Source organism: Podarcis pityusensis, assembly GCF_964106645.2.
Source record: "Podarcis pityusensis genome assembly, chromosome: 1".
NCBI lineage: Eukaryota > Metazoa > Chordata > Lepidosauria > Squamata > Lacertidae > Podarcis > Podarcis pityusensis.
Genome location: NC_138028.1, coordinates 68,185,668 through 68,207,896, shown reverse-complemented (window position 1 = coordinate 68,207,896; position 22,229 = coordinate 68,185,668). Strand labels below are relative to the sequence as shown.

Sequence of the window (22,229 nt, the reverse complement as noted above, 5' to 3'; positions counted from 1 at the left end):
AATATTTAGGTACAATTTTTCAAACAAAAAAACAAACAAACAAACAAACAAAACCAACGGCAGAGGAGCCAAGTAGAGTAGTTCCCCCTACCCTTCCCCATTATGGTTTGAAGAACAGTCCCTTTCTAAAGAGTTATTCTCTATCAACAATGACAGAATTTTTGTTCATGTGGAAAAGCTGGGGCTGTAAAACCTTTGTTCTGTTTGTTCTTAGTGCTTCTCTGAGCTCTCAGAAATGGAGGGAGAAGGGATGAATTGGAGGCTTTTTGAAGACCTTCCCATATCCTTGATCTCCTCCCAAAGTGGGATCCATCAAACAACATGCTTTAGATAGTAATCTTATAAGCTGTGTACCAGCCATTTTGCAATTGGTGAGTTTTCTCTCCCATTAAGCCCCCTATTATTTATTTAGAAATCAGGGGACAGCTGTTGATCATGAGAGAAAGTGACTTTCAGAACTTTTAAAAATGTCCTTATCTGCCTTTAAATTACTCATTTTACAACATAACAAATGGTGTTTCTGATTTTACCTTCACCAGTGAAGGTGCCTCTAGAATTCATGAGCCCAGTCTTCTGTCAGCTTTCAAGCTCTGTGTCTCAATATTTTTAGTTACTTTTGAATAAAAGACTCAGCTGGCATAAATAGAAACTAACAGGTCATATGCTCAGCATTTTTGACAACTCATAATTCGCCCCCCCCCAAATATTATTCATAGTATTGGGAAGAAGAGAGAAATGGAGAATAATGCACTGAGAAAAAATAAGAATCTCTCTTAATTTCCTATGCTAAGGACTTCCAGTTGATATGTTCAAAACATACCTATTGTGCATGCACCATTTGTGAGGTAGTCACACATGTCTCAGACCAGAAACATTACCTTATTTTATGAAGGGATTTCTATACCACCCTTCAGCTGTCATTTTCTGAGTGGTGTGTGTATAGTGATAAACCTACTAATACAAAGATATAATCAAACCACTGAAAGAATAAAATCCTTGTGAAAACATACTAAAAGCACAGGAGAATAAAAAGGCCTTTGACTACTGGCAAAAAATGCAGTGCCATCTTTTTGGCACCAGGAAGTTTTCCTGGACCTCCAGGGACAGGACACTGCAACTGGAAATGCTCTGTCCCTTGCTGCCACTTGCCTTACCTCAAACTGTGGAGAGGCCCTTGGAGGAGGTCATTAATGTATAGTCAAATTTATACATTTTTATTACTTGGAGTGACTTACAACAATTAAAAAACTACAAAGCATATGAAATACAATGGTATGTGGGAGTAGGCATTTCTTCAGGTACCAAGACCCAAGAGTCAAGTACTGAGGCATGCTTCACTGTTGCCTACATCTAAGCATTCCATATCCTCAGATAAGTCCACACTCTGTTTCTTAATGAGTCACAGATATAGGGTACCAACTAGCTGGAACGAGCCAAGCTGAGCAATGACTTGTTGCATTTATTTACCATTAACAGTGGCACCTTTTTATAAGGATTTATTGAATGATCTAATCACACCCATAGTAGATACACTGCAAAACTATCAGGGACAAAATGTTGCCAAAACAGTGGTTCATGCAGAATGGGAAACCTGTAATAAATCTGAAGTTTTTTTGAAACGAGAAAGTTGTACCTGACTCCATTTGAGCAGATGGAATAAATTGTTCAACTGGAGAGTCTTTTTCAGCACACTGGCCCAAAATTGATTATGCATCTTGGGGCAGCAGCGCCAGAGGATTTACTTCACTATATTCTTGAATATCAGCTTTATTCCGATACTAGAACCTTTACTAAGGAACATGAAATATTAGAGAATAATAAAAAAAAAGTTTACTACAAGGGATTAATCTATGTGACATGAAAAGTAGCCTCCTTTGTGACAAAAGCCTCCAGCCTCAGGGAAAGGGATTTGGAATCCATTTCAGACAACTGATAGAATGATTTTATGTCCTTAGAACTGCGAAATCTATCTCCCCCTATTTTCAATTTTTTGTTTTAGTAACAATTTAAACATTCTGTATTATTTGGGGTTTCGATATATTTTGCTTTTATGCAGAATTTAAATGTAGGTTATATTCTCTTTTGATATGGTATATGGCAGTGCGTTTTTTCTAGAAAAAGAGGTGCAGGTACTCACCGTGAAGTTGTTACAATAAGTGCCACACTTTTAACAACAAAAAAGAGGTGCTCGTACTGCGTACCCTTCAGTACCCCTGAAAAAAAAGCACTGTTCTACAGATTAATTCAGTAAATTCTACTCCATTGGGTAGCTGCCTCTGTGGCTTTAGGCTTACCAGAAAAATGAATTTCTTATTCTGCTTTCATACCTGACAGTTCACACACATTTTTCCATATAGGGAGCTTTTTAATCTGTGTTGGAAAAATTGCAAGCATAAGCCACCTCTCTCATATAGCCATACAATGATATAAAGTTAGGCTGTTGGCAGTTGATACACTGAAATATACATATTCTGTTTAATGGGACTTAATATACACCTAGCTATGTGCAGAGCTGAAATCTTAAGATTTCAGATTAATATGACAATACCTTTAAGAAATGACAGAACAGAATTAAATTAAAATATGTCCTCTGCTTAATTTTGCACTTGTTCCTGAAAGATCAAGGCCATCTTTAAACCAGGGGGGTAAGGCCATGAAACTGTGCCACTGTGGCTTAATGTGATGTGCAAGATAACAGACTTGGATTGTTCACAAAACTTAATTCTGATGGAACCATCAATTTGTTAATAAAATGTGATGTGTTATTGATCATGATTTGACTGCTTACCTAAGGTAGAATGCAAAAGTTGTTTACCCTTGAGTTTTTTCCTCCCTAACCCAGTAGCTGCTTTTTTAATTTGTTTATGGAGATTATTTTAAAATATTAAATCACCTGTTAAATGAACTTTTGCTTGTTGCACAGTTCCATATTATCTGTCTCAGCAGCTGCTTATCTTTTCCTCCCCACTTGATTAGGAGGAAGCTTTACATGCTTTCATTCAGCCTGAGATCCTTGATGGCCCCAATCAGTACTTCTGTGAACGGTGCAAGAAGAAATGCGATGCAAGGAAGGTAATAAATGTCTTTTGACAGAACTCTGGACTAACTGGATATATATCCTTGATATTTATCATTGCCTTTATATCTTTCTTTTTTTTGCCTTACGTTTTTCAGGGCTTGCGATTTTTGCATTTTCCCTATCTGCTGACCTTGCAGCTAAAGAGATTTGACTTTGATTACACCACTATGCACAGGATAAAACTTAATGACCGTATGACATTTCCAGAAGAGCTAGACATGGGTTCATTTATCGACATTGAAGATGAGGTAACAAGCTGCATGCTGGTTGTGTTTTAAGAATTATCTTTATCTTTCAAATGTAGTTTTGTTGGCCTGAGTATCAAACAAAAATCATTTTGAAATCCATTCCCAGTGTCAAGCCCTAAACATATCATTTTCCCCTTTTTGAAATTCTTGCTAAACATTAAACACTGGCTTGTTGCTGTGATACCTGGTTTTTAAAATTTTCAATCCCAGATGAAAACACCCATTAAACATATATATCTAGGCCTGACTATGGAACCAAGTTGGTACTTCTTGCATGTTTAGTCCATCAAAGAGATTCACTGGTGGAAGAGTGATATTTGCCACCCTGCCCTGCCCGCCCCCCCACAAATACCTTCTTGTTCTGGAAGATTCTCCCAGCCCTCTGGAGATTATTCTCAGAGGGGCTGCAAGATGGAGGGGGAAATGGCAGAAAATGCTCCCCCCCCCCCCCCACTTCTGCTAGAAGCTACCTCCGCTGGCTCAGAAGCTCTTAGATTACAAAGAGACACCACTGGCTGTAACCAGTGAGGTGAGCTGTCTGAAGTTAAATCTGCTTTGTGCTTTACCTTGAGGTCCACCAACAGGATCTAGACGCGAAATAGTGGTCCATGGATGTAGGAATATAGTTTGAATAAAGGAACAGAGGAACCCTGAGCACATACAGAATAAAATTCCTGGCCTGAATATCAGACTTCAGCTCATCAATCTTTCATGCCAAAAATCCAGATTTCTTCATTTCAGCAGGGATTTTTTTTTAAGGGGGCAGCCTTTTAGCTGTTACTGTTACTCTTGTAAAACAACTAGAAACCCTTCCCAGTCTGCTGTAGAGTACAGAGTCAGAGTTGATCTGCCTTCTGCTGACTCCTGTGCAAAAGGCTATTATTGTCTTGTCTTGTGTCTTTATCCAAGGGGGTAGAAAAATCAATGAAGTGTAGCGACATCTTAGCAGCTAACAAATTTATTATGACACAATTCTGCGAAAGCTTATGCCACGATAAATTTGTTCCTTAAGGTGTGACCACAGCTTATTTTAAACTTTTATGTTACAATTGAACAGTTCAGTGGTCAGTGAACAAACAATAAAACCATGTGCAAAGGGTTCCCATGAGCATCTATAATGCCCTATTTTCCCTTGCCCCTACATGTACACATGATCATGTATGCAGGTAGTACAATGCACTCAAACCTATTTCCCCTGCCTCTGTTCATGCATATTTGGGGGCTCTTGAGTCATTGGGAATCTGCATTTATACTTTGAACTTTGAATCCTAGTACTTTGAACTAGATTGGGTCTATGGAACTCTTTATGTTGAAGCATAAGAAATCTTAAGGAATGTGTCAAATGTTTTTGTAGTATTCAAGAGTACAGCACAAGCATTACATACAAAGTTCATCAGATGTATAGGTCCTTAATATTTTCTAAACTGCTTCTGGTTACTTATTTTTAAGAAGTCTCCTCAAACAGAAAGCTGCACTGACAGTGGCGCAGAGAATGAAGGGAGTTGTCATAGTGATCAGATGAGCAATGATTTTTCAAATGATGATGGGGTTGATGAAGGAATATGTCTGGAAAGCAATAGTGCTGCTGAAAGGATTTCAAAAGCTGCCAGTGAAAAGGTACCTTGTAAAAGTGGCTATGTGTGATTTGCTCCACCCAATAACTGATCATGTTTTTAAAATGTATGCCTTATTGAGAGAGTTCTGTTATGCTATCCATGAATAATACATATTCCAGAATTTAGAGTTGTAGAGGAATCTTGACTAGATCATCCAAACTCTGATTAAAAACCTCCAAGAAAGAAGAGGCTACCACCTCCCATGAGAGTCTCTTCCACTGTTAAACAGCTCTTACTGTCGGAAAGTTCTTCTGATGTTTAGTGGGAATCTCCTTTATTGTCACTTGAATCCATTGGTTTGGGTCCCAGCCTCTGGAAGAGGAGCTTCACCCTCCGCGTGACAGCCTTTAGATATTTGAAGATTGCTATCATATCTCCTCTCAATCTCCTCTTTAGCAGGTTAAACATACCCAATTCCCTCAACTTTTCCTCATAAGTCTTGGTTTCCAGTCCCTTGATTATCTTGGTCGCCCTCATCTGCACACATTCCAGCTTGTCAATATCTTTCTTAAATTGTGCCCAGTACACAGTACTCCTAGTGTGGTCTGACCGAGGCAGAATAGAGCGGGACTATTACTTCCTTCGATTGAAACTTGATATTTGATGCCAAATCCCTTTGCAAGCTTACAGTGTAAAACTGACCTGTCAGATGTTGAAAATGCTGAAGGAAAACATGACTACGGCTTCATGACTGCCTAATGTTTGTAGAATAAAATGTATGGTCAAGTCAAAATTGTAGTGTTTGGATCAGAAGACAGCACTAATCTTCATGATATCTACATAAAAACATGATATACATAATGTGGAGATAGCAAAGTCATTACCCAATCTAGGAAAATTCCTTCCCTCAGATGTGACCATTAGTTGTTTCATATAGTGAGTGCAAGGAGGAGGAACAGCAGTATTGGCTAAAGGTTACCAGTTTGCTATGAGGATGGGGCTGCTTCCCTACATCCACTGGCAGAGGAAGGGGAGTGCACTGCTCCCAGCAGTGCGATCCCATTGGGGTGTCATCACAGCAGAGCCCCCGCCCGCACTGGGCGCCACGCCCCTAGGATGCGCACCAGCCCCACCCCCGCCTGCTCTCTGCCCCCCGGTGCCGGAGCATGAAGCTCCGCCACTGCCTAAATCAATATAAAAGCTAGCTGCTGTCCAGAAAACTTGGTATACAACTGGCTGGAATAATGTGTGTGAAATATTAGAAATGGTTCATAAGCTGTCTTCAGCGTCAGTACCACAATTGAATGCTGTTTACTATACTAATAAATTGGTGAAGGAAGAGAAATGGTTAAAATGTTTTTAGATGGTATTATAACTATGTTAGAGGACAGGGTCATAATCTGAAAATTTTCTACAATTTTTTGAAATGTGCTGTTCCAGAAGTATTCTGTTAGATACTCATAGATGTTGGTTAAACATTGAAAGGAGTTACTTAATAGTGTGGTAGCTACTAAGGAATAAATTTGAAGTATTAGTACTAACCTTTTAGTGCATGGTTGCTTTAATCAAGAAAGATACTATCAAACTTGAACAAATCTTAAATTTTAATTTTATATAATCCTGCAAAAAAATTAATTGTAGCCTTTTTTTGAACAATATGTTTGTTTCTACCTTCTCACAGAATTCATTATTATATGAACTGTTTTCTGTCATGGTCCATTCGGGAAGTGCAGCTGGAGGCCATTACTATGCATGCATAAAATCGTTCACTGATGATCAGTGGTACAGCTTCAATGATCAACATGTTAGCAAGGTAGGTTAATTGTCTTATATTCGGTTTCCAGTCTCTGAGACATAGTGCCTGCTCACATGTAAGTATAATGGCACCACCCGTAAGCTAGTGGGGACATATTGACAGGCTTGGGGTAGGGAATCATGAAGACTGCAGTTCAAAAAACCGTTCAAATTCCAAAGGAAATGCAGTTAATTCTCTATATTGCAGGTTGGAAAGGACTGTGGCAGACTGCCTTAAGATAGTCCTGTAGTGCAGTTTATTCCACATGCTGCAGGTTAGGGTCTGTGCGGACTTGCCACAACATTGCAGCATTTGCCTAGAGACATTAGATGGGGGTTGGGCTAAAGTGGAGAGAATAGCTTATATCAGCCCTGTAGTGTAGCCCATAATTAATATTGCAGCTTAGATATGTTACTGTAGCTGATGAAGTAATTAATAAGGAAAATTATGTGCCATCTTTTCCCCTAGATAACTCATGAAGACATTAAGAAAACTTATGGCGGAACATCTGGAAGCAGAGGATATTATTCCAGTGCTTTTGCAAGGTTAGGAAAGTTTAAATAAACTATAAAACTTGTATAGTACAACTGAATTTTCTGAATTAATATAATTATATCCAGAGTTATGGATAAAAGGTTTCTCAGTATGTTCTGTTGACTACCTAGGGGTGAAATCAAAGTATTTTGAGGGAGGAGACACAAATCTTCATCTCTCCTCCCTCAAAATACTTTGATTTCACCCCTAGGTAGTCTCTAGCCTAATCAAAGAGCTGGGGGTTTTTATTGCTAGGTCTTGAGCTCGTCTATGCTAATTGTAAAAAGTGTTTGTGTTTTTAAGACTTAGATATGTTTGTACACATTTAGTTTAGATATTGTGTGCAGGTGTGGTTTTTCCCCACATCCACAATAGATACTGACACTGAAATTTTCCCAACAGCTCTACAAACGCATACATGCTTATATATAGACTGAAGGATACAACGAGGAATGCAAGTAAGTGGTGGTTTTCATAAATATAGTTTCATATTTCACAACAAATAAAACTGCAGAAATGAGTAAAGACAACTGTCCCTTTTAAAATAAAAATTAATTCACACCCTCTCCTTTTTTTGTTTACTAAGTTTCCTAAATGTTGTATGTCAAGATAAATACTTTTTAAATAACACAAAACAAAAACTTCACAAAACGCGTGTCTCCACTTACACAAATACTTTTAAAATGCAAGTCAGGGCATGTTGTGGTAAAATGTTAAAACAGTACAACAGATAAAATTACATAGTGAATTTAAAGGTATGGTGTTTCTGCTGTTGGCCTTGAGATGGTCTTGAAGGCGCATGATGCAGCTCTGCTGCTAAGGCTAATGGGATATGTGTCAGTACTGTTTATATGATAGGCTGCCTGCAAGCAGTTATGTAAGGTGGTTTGATCTCTATTTTAGATGAAGAATAAGCAAAGTACTGAATGTTCTGAAAGAGTAGCTCATTTGAACTTTTGGCTATTTGCATTGTTAGAGTTCCTAGAAGTGACTGAATATCCAGAGCACATTAAAAGACTCGTAGAAAAAGAAAAGGAGTTGGAGGAACAAGAAAAGAGACAACGTGAAATAGAGCGCAATACTTGCAAGGTTTGTTCTGACATGTTTCATCTCAATAGAATTTGTGCTTTCACAATAGAATTTGTGGTAGGATTGTGCATTGACACCCCCCCCCCCCCGGAAATCAGTCAAGACTCAATCCCAAATTAAGACAGCCATCACCAACCTAGGGCTCTCCAGATGTTGTTGGGCTGCTACTCCCATCAGCTCCTGTGATTTTCTTCTTTTAAACTATAAAGATGATTAAGTTATAGAGCAATATTAAGTATTATTTATGTATTAATTAAATTTCTATACCGCCCTTCATCTGAGAATCACAGGGCAGTTTACAATATAAAATAGGTATCATATAGTTGATAGGCAGCAATAATTTTCTTTGGAAAAATGGAGATCAGCAACAATACGAACTGTTAATGGAGAGAAAGAAATGTGTGCATTTGTCTCTCAATAGCCTTGTTAACTCATTTTATGAGATTTAAGGCAGAAGGCAAGCAAAGAAAAGCTAAATTTGCAGCAAATAGGCAGCCATTTGTTGAAAATAGCAAGGATTTAGTGCTAATCCAAATATATCGTACTTTTACAATATTTTGAAGTTGGGTTTTGTGGGGATGTTTGAGCTATTATTTACTCTGTTGTCAAAAGGTTATGATCTAGATTCTTGGTGCTTTTTTCCTCTGCTTTTTCACTTCAATTCCCATTGAAATTGAATGCATGTTTCTAACTAAGCAGTGTTTTTTCATTAAAGAAAAATAAATTAATCTACAAATTCCAGTAGTTTCACAGAAATTCTTTTGTAGAGCCAAAACGAGTATTTTTTTTTTATTTGCATGAAAATATTACAGAATTCATGAGTGTGAATAAATGCATCTCTTCAGTTTGCAAGAAACACGCACTGTTACGGGAGTTTTTAACTCTAACCAGAAGTTCCCTTTTAATGTGAAGAGATGACTTTCTGTATCCTGTAGTATTTGTCTCCACAAAAGAGGTGTAATATATGCAGATCAGTTACATCAGAGGTCATTGATACCTGAATTGTCTGCATGTTCTCACTTGACGCTGTGCTAACAAATTACTGTTACACTATAGATTTCTAGGGACCTAGTTTGCCCAAGTACAGTAGGTCTAAATTTTCATTAATTGCCTTGTCTGACAATTGCCCAGTTAAGAGTTCTAGTAACCTGTAGTTTTATAAGGCTAAGAACAAGCTATATGCCTGCATGCTTTTCTTCAACTCCCCCCATCTTCCCTTTGTGAACCCACCTTCTGCTCAAAATGGTTGTGCATAGAGCATATTTCTCTAAACATTGCTAGATACTACCACTGCATTTTTATAATTTCATAGATCATACCTATCAAATGTATTCAATTCTATTTGACTTGATCCTTTTGTTTATGACTATACAGATAAAATTGTTCTGTTTGCATCCTGTGAAACAAATAATGATGGAGAATAAACTAGAAGTTCACAAGGACAAGACTCTGAAGGAAGCTGTCGAGATAGCCTATAAGGTGCAGTATAATGTATTTCAGATTGTAATTTATACACTGGGTATAAATCCATGTATTCATGGTAAACCTTAACTAATTAGCTTAGTCTTTATTACATAGTAACAATACTGAAAGTAGAATTTTCCTGGTCCACTTTTTAGTAGGGCTGAGGGGAATCTTGACATGTCTAGACCGAGCATGCAAACACCTCTTAACGTTATATTTATTTTTCATATTTTCTTAAACTCAAGGTGGCTAGAACCAGTTGATCAAATTGTAAAACTTGAAATAATAGTTCCCTTTTACTCCAGTTTTGACTGAATGCTTGTTCAGAATTAGCAAGCAGAATTTCAAGGAATTATTCTTCATCTTTGCATTTAGATAATGGATTTAGAAGAAGCGGTTCCCCTGGATTGCTGTCGTCTTGTTAAATATGATGAGTTCCACGACTATTTGGAGCGATCATATGAAGGAGAAGAGGACACTCCAATGGGAATCTTGCTTGGAGGTGTTAAATCAACATACATGTTTGATCTACTCCTGGAAACAAGGCGACCTGACCAAGCTTTCCAGTGTTACAAACCTGGTGGTAAGTAATATTTCTTAAAGATTCCCTGTTTATCTTTAATTCCTTCAATAAACATGCTTAATTCAGCTAAACTGAGGGATCTTTGAATCAGTCTTCTGAAATCATTTTATACAATTATGCTGTGTGCTTTCTCTGAAGAGATATTAATTTATCTACTAAATGGCTGCAGCTGTTGAAATGATGACTTTTCTTCTTTTCATGTAATGTGTCTTCATGTGTGATAATTTATTTTCTTATTTTGATAGAAGTCATGGTAAAAGTTCATGTTGTTGACCTAAAGCAAGAAACTGTGGTTCCTCCAATTAGTGTCCGTGCTTATTTGAACCAGACAGTTACGGAATTTAAGCATCTCATTTCAAAGGTAAATCAATTGCATCATCTTGTGTTATTGCAAAGTTCACTCTTGCATGGCATTTGTGTTTTATAAAGATATAGCGTGCTTTGGTCCATGGGGTCACAAAGAGTAGGACACGACTAAATGACTAAACAACAACAACAACAACAAAGATATAGCAATATCTATATTGTATAAAATGTACCCTGAAAAGAAATTATATGCAGATTATCTTTTTATAGTCAGCTTGCAAAAAATGATTAACAGTATCTTATTTCTTTTGTCCTCCTTAGACTGTACATTTGCCAGCTGAAACAATGAGGGTTGTGCTGGAACGTTGCTACAATGATTTGCGTCTCCTCGGTGTGGCTAACAAAACACTTAAAGCTGAAGGCTTTTTTAGGAGCAATAAAGTAAGATTTTATGTTAAATTAGTTTTGTCTTGGGAAGTGCTAATGTTGTTTCTTAAACCCACTGTATGTCAACATGTTTTTAAAAAACCTATATCTCAAATGGCATATGAAAACAAAATGAGATGGGGTGGCTTCCAAAGAATAACCATTGTCTAGATTTCAGCAGTATTGGCTAAGACCATAGACTTGTCCTGTAAGAATAACTTAATTGACAGATGCATCCTTTTTGTATTTCCATATCTGAGTGCTCTATACATAAATTCCTTATGAAACAGATTTTTTCTTCTTCATTTCATCTCTTTATTTTAGGTATTTATTGAAAGTTCAGAGTCTCAGGATCGACAACTGGCATTTACAGATTCACAGTTATGGAAACTCCTAGATCGGCATGCAAATACAATCAGACTGTACGTTTCATTACCAGAACAATCTCCTGGATCACAGTTCAGGTGGACAGTTTTACAGAAAGCCAGTGGAGACTCTGGAAATCTAGATGAAATATGTGAAAGAGTGAAAGGACCTCTAGGTAATATGAAATCAGTAGAAGCTATCCTAGAAGAAAGCACTGAAAAACTTAAAACCTTATCTCTACAGCAACAGCAGCAAGAAGGGGATAATGGAGACAGTAGCAAGAGCACAGAGGCAAGTGACTTTGAAAACATTGAATCTCCTTCAAATGAGGTAGACTCATCAGTATCAGCAGAAAACCGAGAACTTGAAAACCAAATACAGGTTTCTGATCCAGATAATTTCCAGTCAGAGGAGCGATCAGATTCTGATGTGAATAATGACAGGAGTACAAGTTCGGTGGACAGTGATATTCTTAGTTCCAGTCACAGTAGTGACACATTGTGCAATGTAGACAGCGCTGCTATACCCTTGGCCAATGGACTTGACTCACACAGTATAACAAGCAGCCGGAGATCGAAAGCCAACGAAGGGAAAAAAGAAACATGGGATACAGCTGAAGAGGATTCTGGAACTGACAGTGAATATGATGAAAGTGGGAAGAGCAGGGGAGAAGCACAATATATGTATTTCAAAGCAGAGCCCTACATTACAGAAGAAGGTTCGGGAGAGGGGCAAAAATGTATGTATGAAAGGCAAAACATGTGTTTTGAAATGTACATTTTTTATTATTTTACATTTGCCTCCTTTCAACAAAATTTGTAAATTTACCCACACATGTATTTACAAAATGGAGAAAGATCCTCCTAGATACTCAGAGTGATATCCAATTTTGGCTCACCAGATGTGACAGAGCTTTCCTCTTGTACACTGTACAGTCCGCTGCATCCCTGTAGCTAATTTGGAGGATCTGGTCCAGGGGTCAGGAAACTTTTTCAGCAGGGGGCCGGTCCACTGTCCCTCAGACCTTGGGGGGGGGGCGGGGCGGACTATATTTTGAAGGAAAAAAATGAATGAATTCCTATGCCCCACAAATAATCCAGAGATGCATTTTAAATAAAAGGACACATTCTACTTGTGTAAAAACATGCTGATTCCCAGACCATCCATGGGCCAGATTTAGAAGGCAATTGGGCCGCATCCGGCCCCCGGGCCTTAAGTTGCCTACCCCTGGTCTGGTCCCTCAATCCTCTAGAGCAGATTTTGGAGGTCTGCAGAGAGCTGCAGGATATGGAGGCCCCACTGTGCAAGTGAAAATCTGTTGTACTGACACTGCTGGATATTGCCCTTAGGAGAACATAAGAGAATGAGGTGTGGAGAATTCTCTACTGCCCAAGATTTTATTGGAAACCTGCATGGCTAATCTTCATATTTTGGCAGAGTATTTGCATTTGAGTGAAAATGGTAGGTGCCATTCTGTAGCTGACAGGAAATGCTGCAAATATGCCATGCCTCTTCTGCGTGACAAAAAAGGGGGAAAGTTAGAGACTGTTCCTTTTCGGGAGGAGGGGATGACATCCTCCCCAAACTCTTGGACCTGTGTGCCTGTAATTTGGCAAACATGATTCATTTTGAAAGGGCAACTATGCCTATAAAGTTTATCTACTTCTGTCAAAAAGAAAAGTGTCAGGCTTCGTTTGTTTTTTGTTTCCTGATAGTGAATGGGGGAGGGTTAGCAAAGCAGATATGAACATCCATTCCATTCTACTTGTTGCTGAACTGGGGTTCACAGTCTGCACTTAGTGGAGAGCACTTGAAGATGATTCACTTGACACTGCTACATTACAGGAGTAGCATAGTAGATATTAGCAAGTATACATTATGCACAAAGAATTTCATTGGGTTTCTTTCTTTCTTTCTTTCTTTCTTCCTTTTTTTTGCTTTAGGGCTGTTGATCCATGTTGATAAAAGAATTACGCTCTCTGCCTTCAAACAACACTTGGAGCCTTTTGTTGGCGTTCCATCCTCTCAGTTTAAGGTCTTTCGAGTTTATGCCAGCAATCAGGAGTTTGAGAGTGTTCGGCTGAATGAGACCCTTTCATCCTTCTCAGATGACAACAAGGTTAGCAAAATATGCTGTTAAATACTGAAATACATGTAGTAAGGTCCAGAATATGGGGTTTATTCAGATATTTTGCATGTGAAGCATTTGTCTCTGTGTTGCAATATAGGGACTTAGTAGCTACATAGGAAAAACCACATTCTACAACTAGGGTAATTTATGAAACTTTGTTAAATATATATATATTCCATAATTGAAACTGTATTTTCTCTTCACCTTAGTTGTAGCTAGATGACTTTGGTGGGTCATCTAAACCAAATCGTATATTCCACATTTAAAAAAATATCCCTGACTTGAGTCTGTTGAACACCCTTTTTAAAGCTTCTTGCCACACCTTCCTTCAGCCTCCTAAAATCTGAGACTCTAAATTTTGCGGTGCAACCATTTCCTCATGCCTGTAATATCAAAATAACAAAAATCTGTGGGCCTTCTGGTGGATATGATTCTTGCTGTATTGACCTAAGGGCGTCGACTTGACCCCCACATTGTGGGGATGTATTGTGTGATGTGTCGTCACATTCCACTTCACGTGTCCTGCTCCCACCTAGTGGGTTAGCTAGGATGCACAGGTTAGTGTTTAATTTTCTGGAAAATAATAAATATTATTTTAAAAAAAATAGCTAGGATGCACAGGCGTCCTGCCACTGAGATACTGGTGCTCACACACCGAGTGGGGAATGGGGAGTGCGGAGCTGTATTCTGCACTCGGCCTCCTCCCCCCACAATATCAGGTGGGGAGGAGCCAGCGAAGTGCAGCCTCCGGGCTCCACACTTGGCCTCCTCTTGCCCGTGCAACATCAGCAAGGAGGTGGAGCGGGCGGGCCACAGGATTTTGGGGGAGGCCCAGGCCCTTTCTTGAAAAATTTTGGGGGGCTGAAGACTTCACAGCCCCCGCCACTTGACACGCCTGGTATTGACTATATTCCATGTTGATGATAAGAGACAGCTAACATCTAATCTTGTTTCTATTTTTCCCACCCCTAATTTAAAAGATAACAATTCGGCTTGGGAGAGCATTGAAGAAAGGTGAATACAGAGTCAAGGTTTATCAGCTCTTGGTAAATGATCCAGAGGTAAGTAAAGCTTGAAAAAACTTGTGTTTGGGCTAGCTTATCATCTGAAAGTTGGACCATTTACAGTTTAATTATTTGAGTATGTGCATCATCTTTTTATGGGAGCCAGTGTGACAAAAAACAGAAATTGTCTCTGGGAAAAGTTGTGCATTTAACATATAAATTGTGGCATGAATCTGTTGTCACTTAGTTGCCACAGAGAAGGTGCAGATTATAGAAGCAAAAATTCAGTGGAATGCATTATTGCATGCGATTTAGCACTTTAAAAGTAATTCATTTCTATTACGTGTCATTATCATTCTAATTAGCCTCTGACTGTGCTCACATGTCATGGTGAACCATAAACCATGGCTTACTATTGCATGCTGCTGAATTGCTCTTCTTTGCTCCGCTCATCCTTGAACTGGGAACAAAAAACCATATGAGCCTTGGATTACTGTGTTGTATGAACCAGCCCTCAAGATTTGTTTCCTAGCTACTCCCTGCACCCATGGAAGGAATGGTTGAATATGAGCATGAGGAAATACATAAAATAAACTAGTCCAGTGTTGTTTCCCCATTACTAACTATTATTGGTTAAACCATTGATGTTGACTTCGTACAACACAAGACAGTGACATGTATTTTCCTTAATCATTAAATGGACATGACACATAACAACCACCTTTTTAAAAATTGCATTGCTTTATTACTGAGTTCTGCATACCTGATAAACAGAAATCCTAAATAGTCTTTGTCACATTGGTGGTGATCATGTGTGGAAACCATGGGGTATTTTTTTCAATGCTATGGAGGCTATGGCAGCAGCCCTGTATTTTGTAACTTCACCTTTTATGAGTGTGTCAGAGAGTGATTTCTCTAATAAGCTTAATAATTTTACATTTGTTTTCGCAGCCCTGCAAGTTTCTTCTAGATTCTGTTTTTGCTAAAGGAATGACTGTGCGGCAGTCAAAAGAGGAGCTACTTCCTCAGCTCAGGGAACAGTGTGGACTAGATCTGACTATTGACAGGTAAATCACACTACAGTGAAGTTTATGTGAGGTGCCCAAAGCCTGAACTCAAGATGCTTACAAAAAATGGGGTACCGTTGATTTTTGCCATTTAAAGCAAAAAGTATGGGGAAATGCTACTTTTTTTTTATTACGTGTTTTAAAATTAAATCTTGAGCAAATATAGTGTGACATGGGAAACCTAGTTTGCTTGTTCAGTGTTGTCATGGACACTTAGCACAATGTAGTACACAATATCTGTCTTTGCATCAGACTTTATATTGTTTCTCATGGAACAAAAACTGCTCCATTTCTGCAAGTTCAAACATTATCTTAAAAAACAAAGGATTCCATATGGATATTGAAAAGCTGTATTAGCCCTCTTAGCTCAAATTGGCTAAATGCTTGTAGTAGAACACATGACCTTTCCCTAATGTAAACAAGGCATTATTCAGATTAAATATTGTGGCCTTAATCTTGATAATGGTTTTGTTTATGGACATATGCTAACATTTCTGCAAATCTTTTTCCTGTAGATTTCGCCTGAGAAAGAAGACCTGGAAAAATCCAGGAACTGTGTTTCTGGATTATCATGTTTATGAAGAAGACATTAATATTTCAAGTAACTGGGAAGTTTTCCTAGAAATACTTGATGGTAATAAGATTGCTCAGTAAAAACTATTTAGCTTAAACTGTTGGAAGCCTTTTAATTGTACCAGAATTAGCTAGCTATATTATCAGAAAATTATCGGTTTTTTAAAAACACATTTTAGAGAGACAAAGTGCAACCAATGTGTATTAATGTATTATAGTAATTCAAAAGGGACAGCAGGAGCTGTATTAAATTTCTTGACTCTGTGAGTGAGATGTCTTAGCATAATCAGTTTTGAGAGATTCATATGCAGGAAAGAAGTTCAAATTAGAAACTAGATTTAAAACCTATAAATGTTATTCATGGGTATCCTTAATGAATTTGTGAATATCTGTTCTGCAAATAGTTTTTATTGAGACTACATATTTAATTCTGTATCTGTGGAACTACTTGCTCAAAGTCTTTACATTATCTCAAATATTTTGTTTTAAAAATTAATGCCTATTTTTAGTGACACTTATCCAAAGATATACGGAAGTTCATACCCTGTACAAAGTTTCTTTTTATAATACACCAGAATAAAAGAAATAGTTTTAAAATCTAATCTAAAAAGGAACAGAAGCAAAAAGATGGAAAGGAAAGAGGGGGTGGGGAGACAAAAGAGAAAATGAAAAAAGATAAAAATATTTCTGGTTCTCTGTTCTTCAGCTAAATATAGTATGCTATTAACATCTAATTATTCTATTTTCTATAAGCCTTTTTTTTTTTCAATCTTCAAATCCAGATATTGCAAGTTCATTTTCTCCTATGCAGAAAGTCCTTGTATTTCCAATTCTTAATAAATGATTTTTCTCCAATTAAACACATTAACTTTGCCATCTCAGCTAATAAGTTTATCAAATCTTCTTCAGGAGCAGAAAAAATGAAATCTATGTCACAGCTTGCTGTTCTGTCAAGAAGGTGGAGGCCATCAGAGATGAAGCTGGATCCATTTCAGGAAGTAGTTTTGGAGAGCAGCAGTGTTGATGAATTAAAAGAAAAGGTAAATTACAGAGCAGTCCTATGGAGGTCCGGGGGGGGGGGGCGGGAAGAGTCATCCAACACCCTACCTGCTAATTGTGGTCAGGGCAGCTTTTGTTCTTTTTACCTCTCCTATTGACACCAAAACACATTTTTCAACTCAAGAGTCGTCGCATTTATTTATGAGCAACTTCTGAGGATTGCACGCCAGTGGTAGATGGGGTCAGAGGCAAAGGTGGGCAGAAAAATGTATGTGACTCTAAACCTTTCAGCCGTACAGAAGTCAGAGGTTTCTATATGCACACACTACTTGCTGTGTTTCATTTCAAACAATCAAGAGTGATAAGTCTAAGGATACATTGTAGCCAGAAAAGAGCACTTGGAAGAGCAGGATGAGCGAGGGATGTGGACTGGGGGGAAAGGATGTGACCTAGGAAAAGTTCCAAGGGCTGAATAGAGAGGCCTGGATTGCCATATTTGGCCCCCAGTTCTGAGTTCCCTGCCCCTTCTATAGTTAATTGATTAACCCCAACTGGAGGGGAAATTAACTATGGAGCTATACATCTTTGCATATCCATCCTATGTGATGGTGACCTCTGTTCTTCCCCACCATGGAACTCATTCCACAAACTGAGGCTTAATCCAGACGAGACACATGCTGATGGTGGTTAGTTATGTTGATGGGGGTTGAGAAGGTCACATATCCATGTAAAGCTCATACTTGCAGTTTGCCAACAGAGTTTTGTTCGGTATTTACAAATGGCATTCAATATGTGAAAAGCTGCACTTCCTAGGATTTTGTGCCGATAGTTATGTCAAGTCTTGACACTTGAAGCCCTGATGTCCCTGGTAGCAAGAAGTAGCTTCTTCTAGATTCAGCTAGCTGGAGGCTTCAACTAGCCTGTGGAAATAGCTTGGTCACAGTGATCCATGATTTGGTAGCCCTTCAGTTGGATTACTGTAATGGGTTGTATGTGGGGCTGCCCTTGAAGACGACAAGGAAACTTCTGTTAGTACAGTACTTGCTGCCTGTTCATTTCCAAGTCCAAGTATTTTAAAGCTCTAAACAATTTGGGTCTGAAATGTCTCCTGTCAAGCCTTCCTGCCTATACGCTTAAGATGTTTGGGGCCTTTCTCTTGAGTCCTTGGCAGAGTTTTGTATGTATGTACTAAGGAAAAAATTCTTTCTGCAGTGGCAGACATGCTTAAGACATTTTTCTCAGCCCTGCCATTTATGAAGGGTTATGTTTCCTCAATCTTCTTTTTAGTTTTTATATTATTTTGTTGCCTTTTTATAAATTGCATAATGAATATTGTATTGTATTTGTATGTGGAGTAATTTAATTTTAAAAGTAATTTTATTGTATACTATATTCAATGAACATTTAGAAATATTTTAAATAACATTTTGTGTAGAACTTTAAATGTGCATAAAACATAAATGCAATTTGTGATAACAAATCTGCTACTTTATCTTATATTTATCTCTTCATAAAATAAATCTGGCACTGAATTTTTTTTACAGCTTAGTGAAATAAGTGGAATCCTTTTAGAAAACATTGAGTTTGCAAAGGTGAGAATTTTATTTTATTTTTCTCTTAATCCTGCAGTATTTTTTTTAACTTCTCTGTGCATGAAAGCCCATTCCTATGCACTAGCTGTTTGACACAACCGTCTCTGTACTCATACCATAGTGGACAGTATGCTAAATCCTCTGTTGTGGGGAGGAGAGTAAATGGTGAGCAGGGGTCTGAATGATAAGCGCTTTCACTGATGATCTTACTGTATCTGCAGTTGCCCATGTATAGTATATATCTTCTTGGTGTATAGATGCTCTTTTTGCTAATGTGCTTTGTACTTTCCAGGGCAGAGGAACATTTCCATGTGAGATCTCAATTTTAGAAATACATCAGGATTTGGATTGGAATCCTAAGGTTTCAACACTGAATGTATGGCCTCTCTACATCTGTGATGATGGAGCAGTGATTTTTTATAGGTATGCCTTTCTGTTGTTTTTTAAATACATTGAAAAACATAATAATTGTTTAGTACTAAACCAATAACAAAGTTGAGGCTGAAATTCTCCCCCTCCCCCTCAAACCCCCCCCCCCAGTGGGGCAATATTTTAGAGTAGTCAGGAATGGTCAGTGGATTGTGCATAGGCACTCCTTGCAACCAGCCTGCCCAAGTCTGGTGATCCTGCCAACTCTGATTAAATTAAACTTCAGTGTGTTCTTAGCCCTGCTTTCCAGATGTTGCTGTCTGTGGGGAAGCTAGCACATTAGGCACCATACAGGTGTCCTCAGATCAGCTGTGTCCACCACCAGACTTCCAACTATGTAGAGATATTGTGTTAAAACACTTTTTGTGCACCGTTGCCACTGTTCAAGTATTGTATGTGCAACTACTGTGGTAACTAAAAGACACAAGTGGCAGAGTATGCAGCTCTTTGCAGTTATGCCCGTTCACATACCACCAGTAAAGTACTGACAACTAGGTCTTCTCCTCACCAATTCAACAGTGCATCTGGTCCAAACATTGGCTCTTACTTCAGAGTTCTGCATATCTATTCAGAGCAGATGTCAAAGTTGATTCTCAAATTGCTTACCGTATCCTTTCAGAGTCTCGGGTTGATGAAGTATTGGTGACACCTCATTTTGAAAATGCAATACTCTTTTCAAACTCCCTAATTTTGCCTCCAGCCTAGCAGTACCCCTTACTTATGGATTTGGGATAGGACTATTGCTTCAGGGGGACCACATAGGGGAAAATTGTCTTTATCTAGCATGCATCTACTACCATGATGTGCATTATGCAAAGAATTTTTTAAGAATTTTTTTAAAAAATCTATTGACTATGCCTTAGATTAAAAATGAGCAAGCCCTATTTATTTAAAGTGCATTATTATGGAATTTAAAATTGTTGTATTTATATAAAAGGGATAAAACTGAAGAAGTGGTGGAATTGACGGAAGAGCAGAGAAATGAGTTAATGAAAAAAGAAAGCAGCAGACTTCAGAAAACTGGACACCGTGTGACCTACTCCCCCCGTAAAGAAAAAGCATTAAAAATATATCTGGATGGAGCACCAAATAAAGATTTGACTCAAGACTGATATTTCAGCATTTTCCCTGGGGAATTTTTTGTTACATGTGAGAGGTACACTACTACTGTGTAGTGCCGTTATGGCAGGACATTAGGTGTAAAGACACCAGCACTGATTGGTAAAACTGCAGCCCAATCAAGCTCAGTGCCCAGTCAGGTCACTGTTTGATTTGGAATCATGTTGTGCACTATAGTCAAATGTACTGTAAAGATAAAAGGGATGTGCAAATAAACAAAACAAAACAAAAAATGGGGCGGGGAGGGGTAATGAGCAAATCGACCATGTGCACATAGCAGTAGCTAGTAAACTAGCCTCAAACAGGATATTCATAGCTTGATAATAAAAGCTGTGCAAAGGCCATGAATGAATTCTTTTCTGTTTTGTTTCACTGATGCACACATTACCTCATTGAAGATTTCTGAAGTAAATGTGACAGTGGCTTTTTGAAAAGCTCAAGAGTGGAAATGTGATGGAATTGGCAGAATCCAACCCTCAAAAGTTAACATTTTTATCTGACTCTTGTTAAGATTTCTCTTCTACAAAGCAGGACATCTCTGAAGTAAAAAGAATAAATAAATGTATTTTTTAGCAGAAGTTACCATTACCAGCAGATGGTGTTTCATTTTGGAGCAGTGTTGTAACCAATTTTTATTTAGGTTATGAATAACAGGTGACTTCACTGTTCCATTCAGTGTGTAAATACAACTCTGTCCTGAGTTAGCAGAACTACATTTCAGCGGCTTACTATGGTATTTCTCTTCACATATCAATATTCACTGTATACATTTAAAAGTATAGCTGCCTATTTAAATTTGTATTCATTTTGTGTTTGGCAAATGCTGGGTACTTAGATTTGTAATTTTCCCTTGTTACTGAGTTTTTGGGGGTGGGTTTTTGGGTCAGCTACTTATTTTTGTACATTTTTGTTTTTGAGCTCTTACAGGTTTGGATCTTCTAGTACCATTACAAGTCATACTTTATTTTTCTTTGGAGTTGATCATAGTTTTTATATGTAGCTTTTTAAAAAGTTGGACATCTCCCAGTATAAATTATCCAGTAGTTCAGGAGTGGTGCAGATTGATGCAGTAAACATGATTTCATTTGCAAAGCTTAGACAAGTAAGATTTTGCTTTGCTATGTTCTTAAGATCAATTACAAACAATTCTATAGAAGGTTGTCCTTTTTTTCAGAAATGCCATCTAATTTATATCAATAAAAGGTTTTGGTAAACTTTTCCATGCCAGATGCTGTTTACAACAATGAACATGCCAATAAAACATTTGTTCATTCTGTTATTTTAATAACATTTCTCTGGACTTCTTTTAATACTGAAAATAACTTGACTGAAGAAAATATTTCATCTAGTGTTCATGATACCAAGTTTTTCTTTTTGGATTTAACTTTCAAACCAAAGGTCTACTTAAAAGTATGCAGCCTGCAGAAATTATCAAGGCCCTGCAGCAGATTATGGAAGAAAGTCACATGCAGCTTGGTGTCAGTCCTATGCTTTCAACATGCAGTTTTGAGACAAGGGTTTCAAGCTGCAATTCAGAGTGCTGCAAGAGCCAGATCAATCACCTTTTTTAAAAATGGTGATGCTGGACTGCAGGGCTGAACCAAATAAGGAACAAAATGATGTTCCAAGTAATTTGAGCATCAGATTTCAAACCCACCTTCCTCTTGCTATTTAAGTGTTATATGATCTTTAAATAGTTGAGTGAGGGGAGGGGAGAGCAAGGACTTGGTTCAAGAAGGTAGCTTTCTTACAGCCAATTAGGGATGGGTATGGCCTGGACAGACTGCTATTGCCAGGCATGCAGGTGCATTCTATGTGGGGGAAATGACTGCAGAAGTTAAGTATTACATGTTACATCTCACAGCCAGA

The 22,229-nt window shown here is 38.0% G+C and overlaps 1 protein-coding gene across 3 annotated transcripts in view; it reads left to right on the top strand.

The window, feature by feature from the left end:
- The window catches only part of USP47 (ubiquitin specific peptidase 47), a 52,524-nt gene extending 30,876 nt beyond the window's left edge, over positions 1-21,648 (top strand). For 2 of the 3 annotated variants that reach the window (XM_081013759.1, XM_081013761.1), the window contains 20 exons: positions 2,977-3,072; positions 3,175-3,327; positions 4,777-4,944; positions 6,565-6,696; positions 7,147-7,223; positions 7,615-7,670; positions 8,189-8,301; positions 9,676-9,780; positions 10,141-10,348; positions 10,594-10,709; positions 10,976-11,095; positions 11,405-12,185; positions 13,390-13,565; positions 14,558-14,638; positions 15,533-15,648; positions 16,164-16,282; positions 17,131-17,261; positions 18,765-18,812; positions 19,105-19,235; positions 20,179-21,648. In XM_081013759.1, the coding sequence (XP_080869885.1) occupies positions 2,977-3,072; positions 3,175-3,327; positions 4,777-4,944; positions 6,565-6,696; positions 7,147-7,223; positions 7,615-7,670; positions 8,189-8,301; positions 9,676-9,780; positions 10,141-10,348; positions 10,594-10,709; positions 10,976-11,095; positions 11,405-12,185; positions 13,390-13,565; positions 14,558-14,638; positions 15,533-15,648; positions 16,164-16,282; positions 17,131-17,261; positions 18,765-18,812; positions 19,105-19,235; positions 20,179-20,353 (3,102 nt within the window). In that variant the 3' untranslated portion in view covers positions 20,354-21,648. The remainder of the gene's footprint in view (positions 1-2,976; positions 3,073-3,174; positions 3,328-4,776; positions 4,945-6,564; positions 6,697-7,146; positions 7,224-7,614; positions 7,671-8,188; positions 8,302-9,675; positions 9,781-10,140; positions 10,349-10,593; positions 10,710-10,975; positions 11,096-11,404; positions 12,186-13,389; positions 13,566-14,557; positions 14,639-15,532; positions 15,649-16,163; positions 16,283-17,130; positions 17,262-18,764; positions 18,813-19,104; positions 19,236-20,178) is intronic. The other variant, XM_081013760.1, reaches the window with a different exon arrangement.
- The last annotated feature ends 581 nt before the right edge of the window (positions 21,649-22,229 follow it).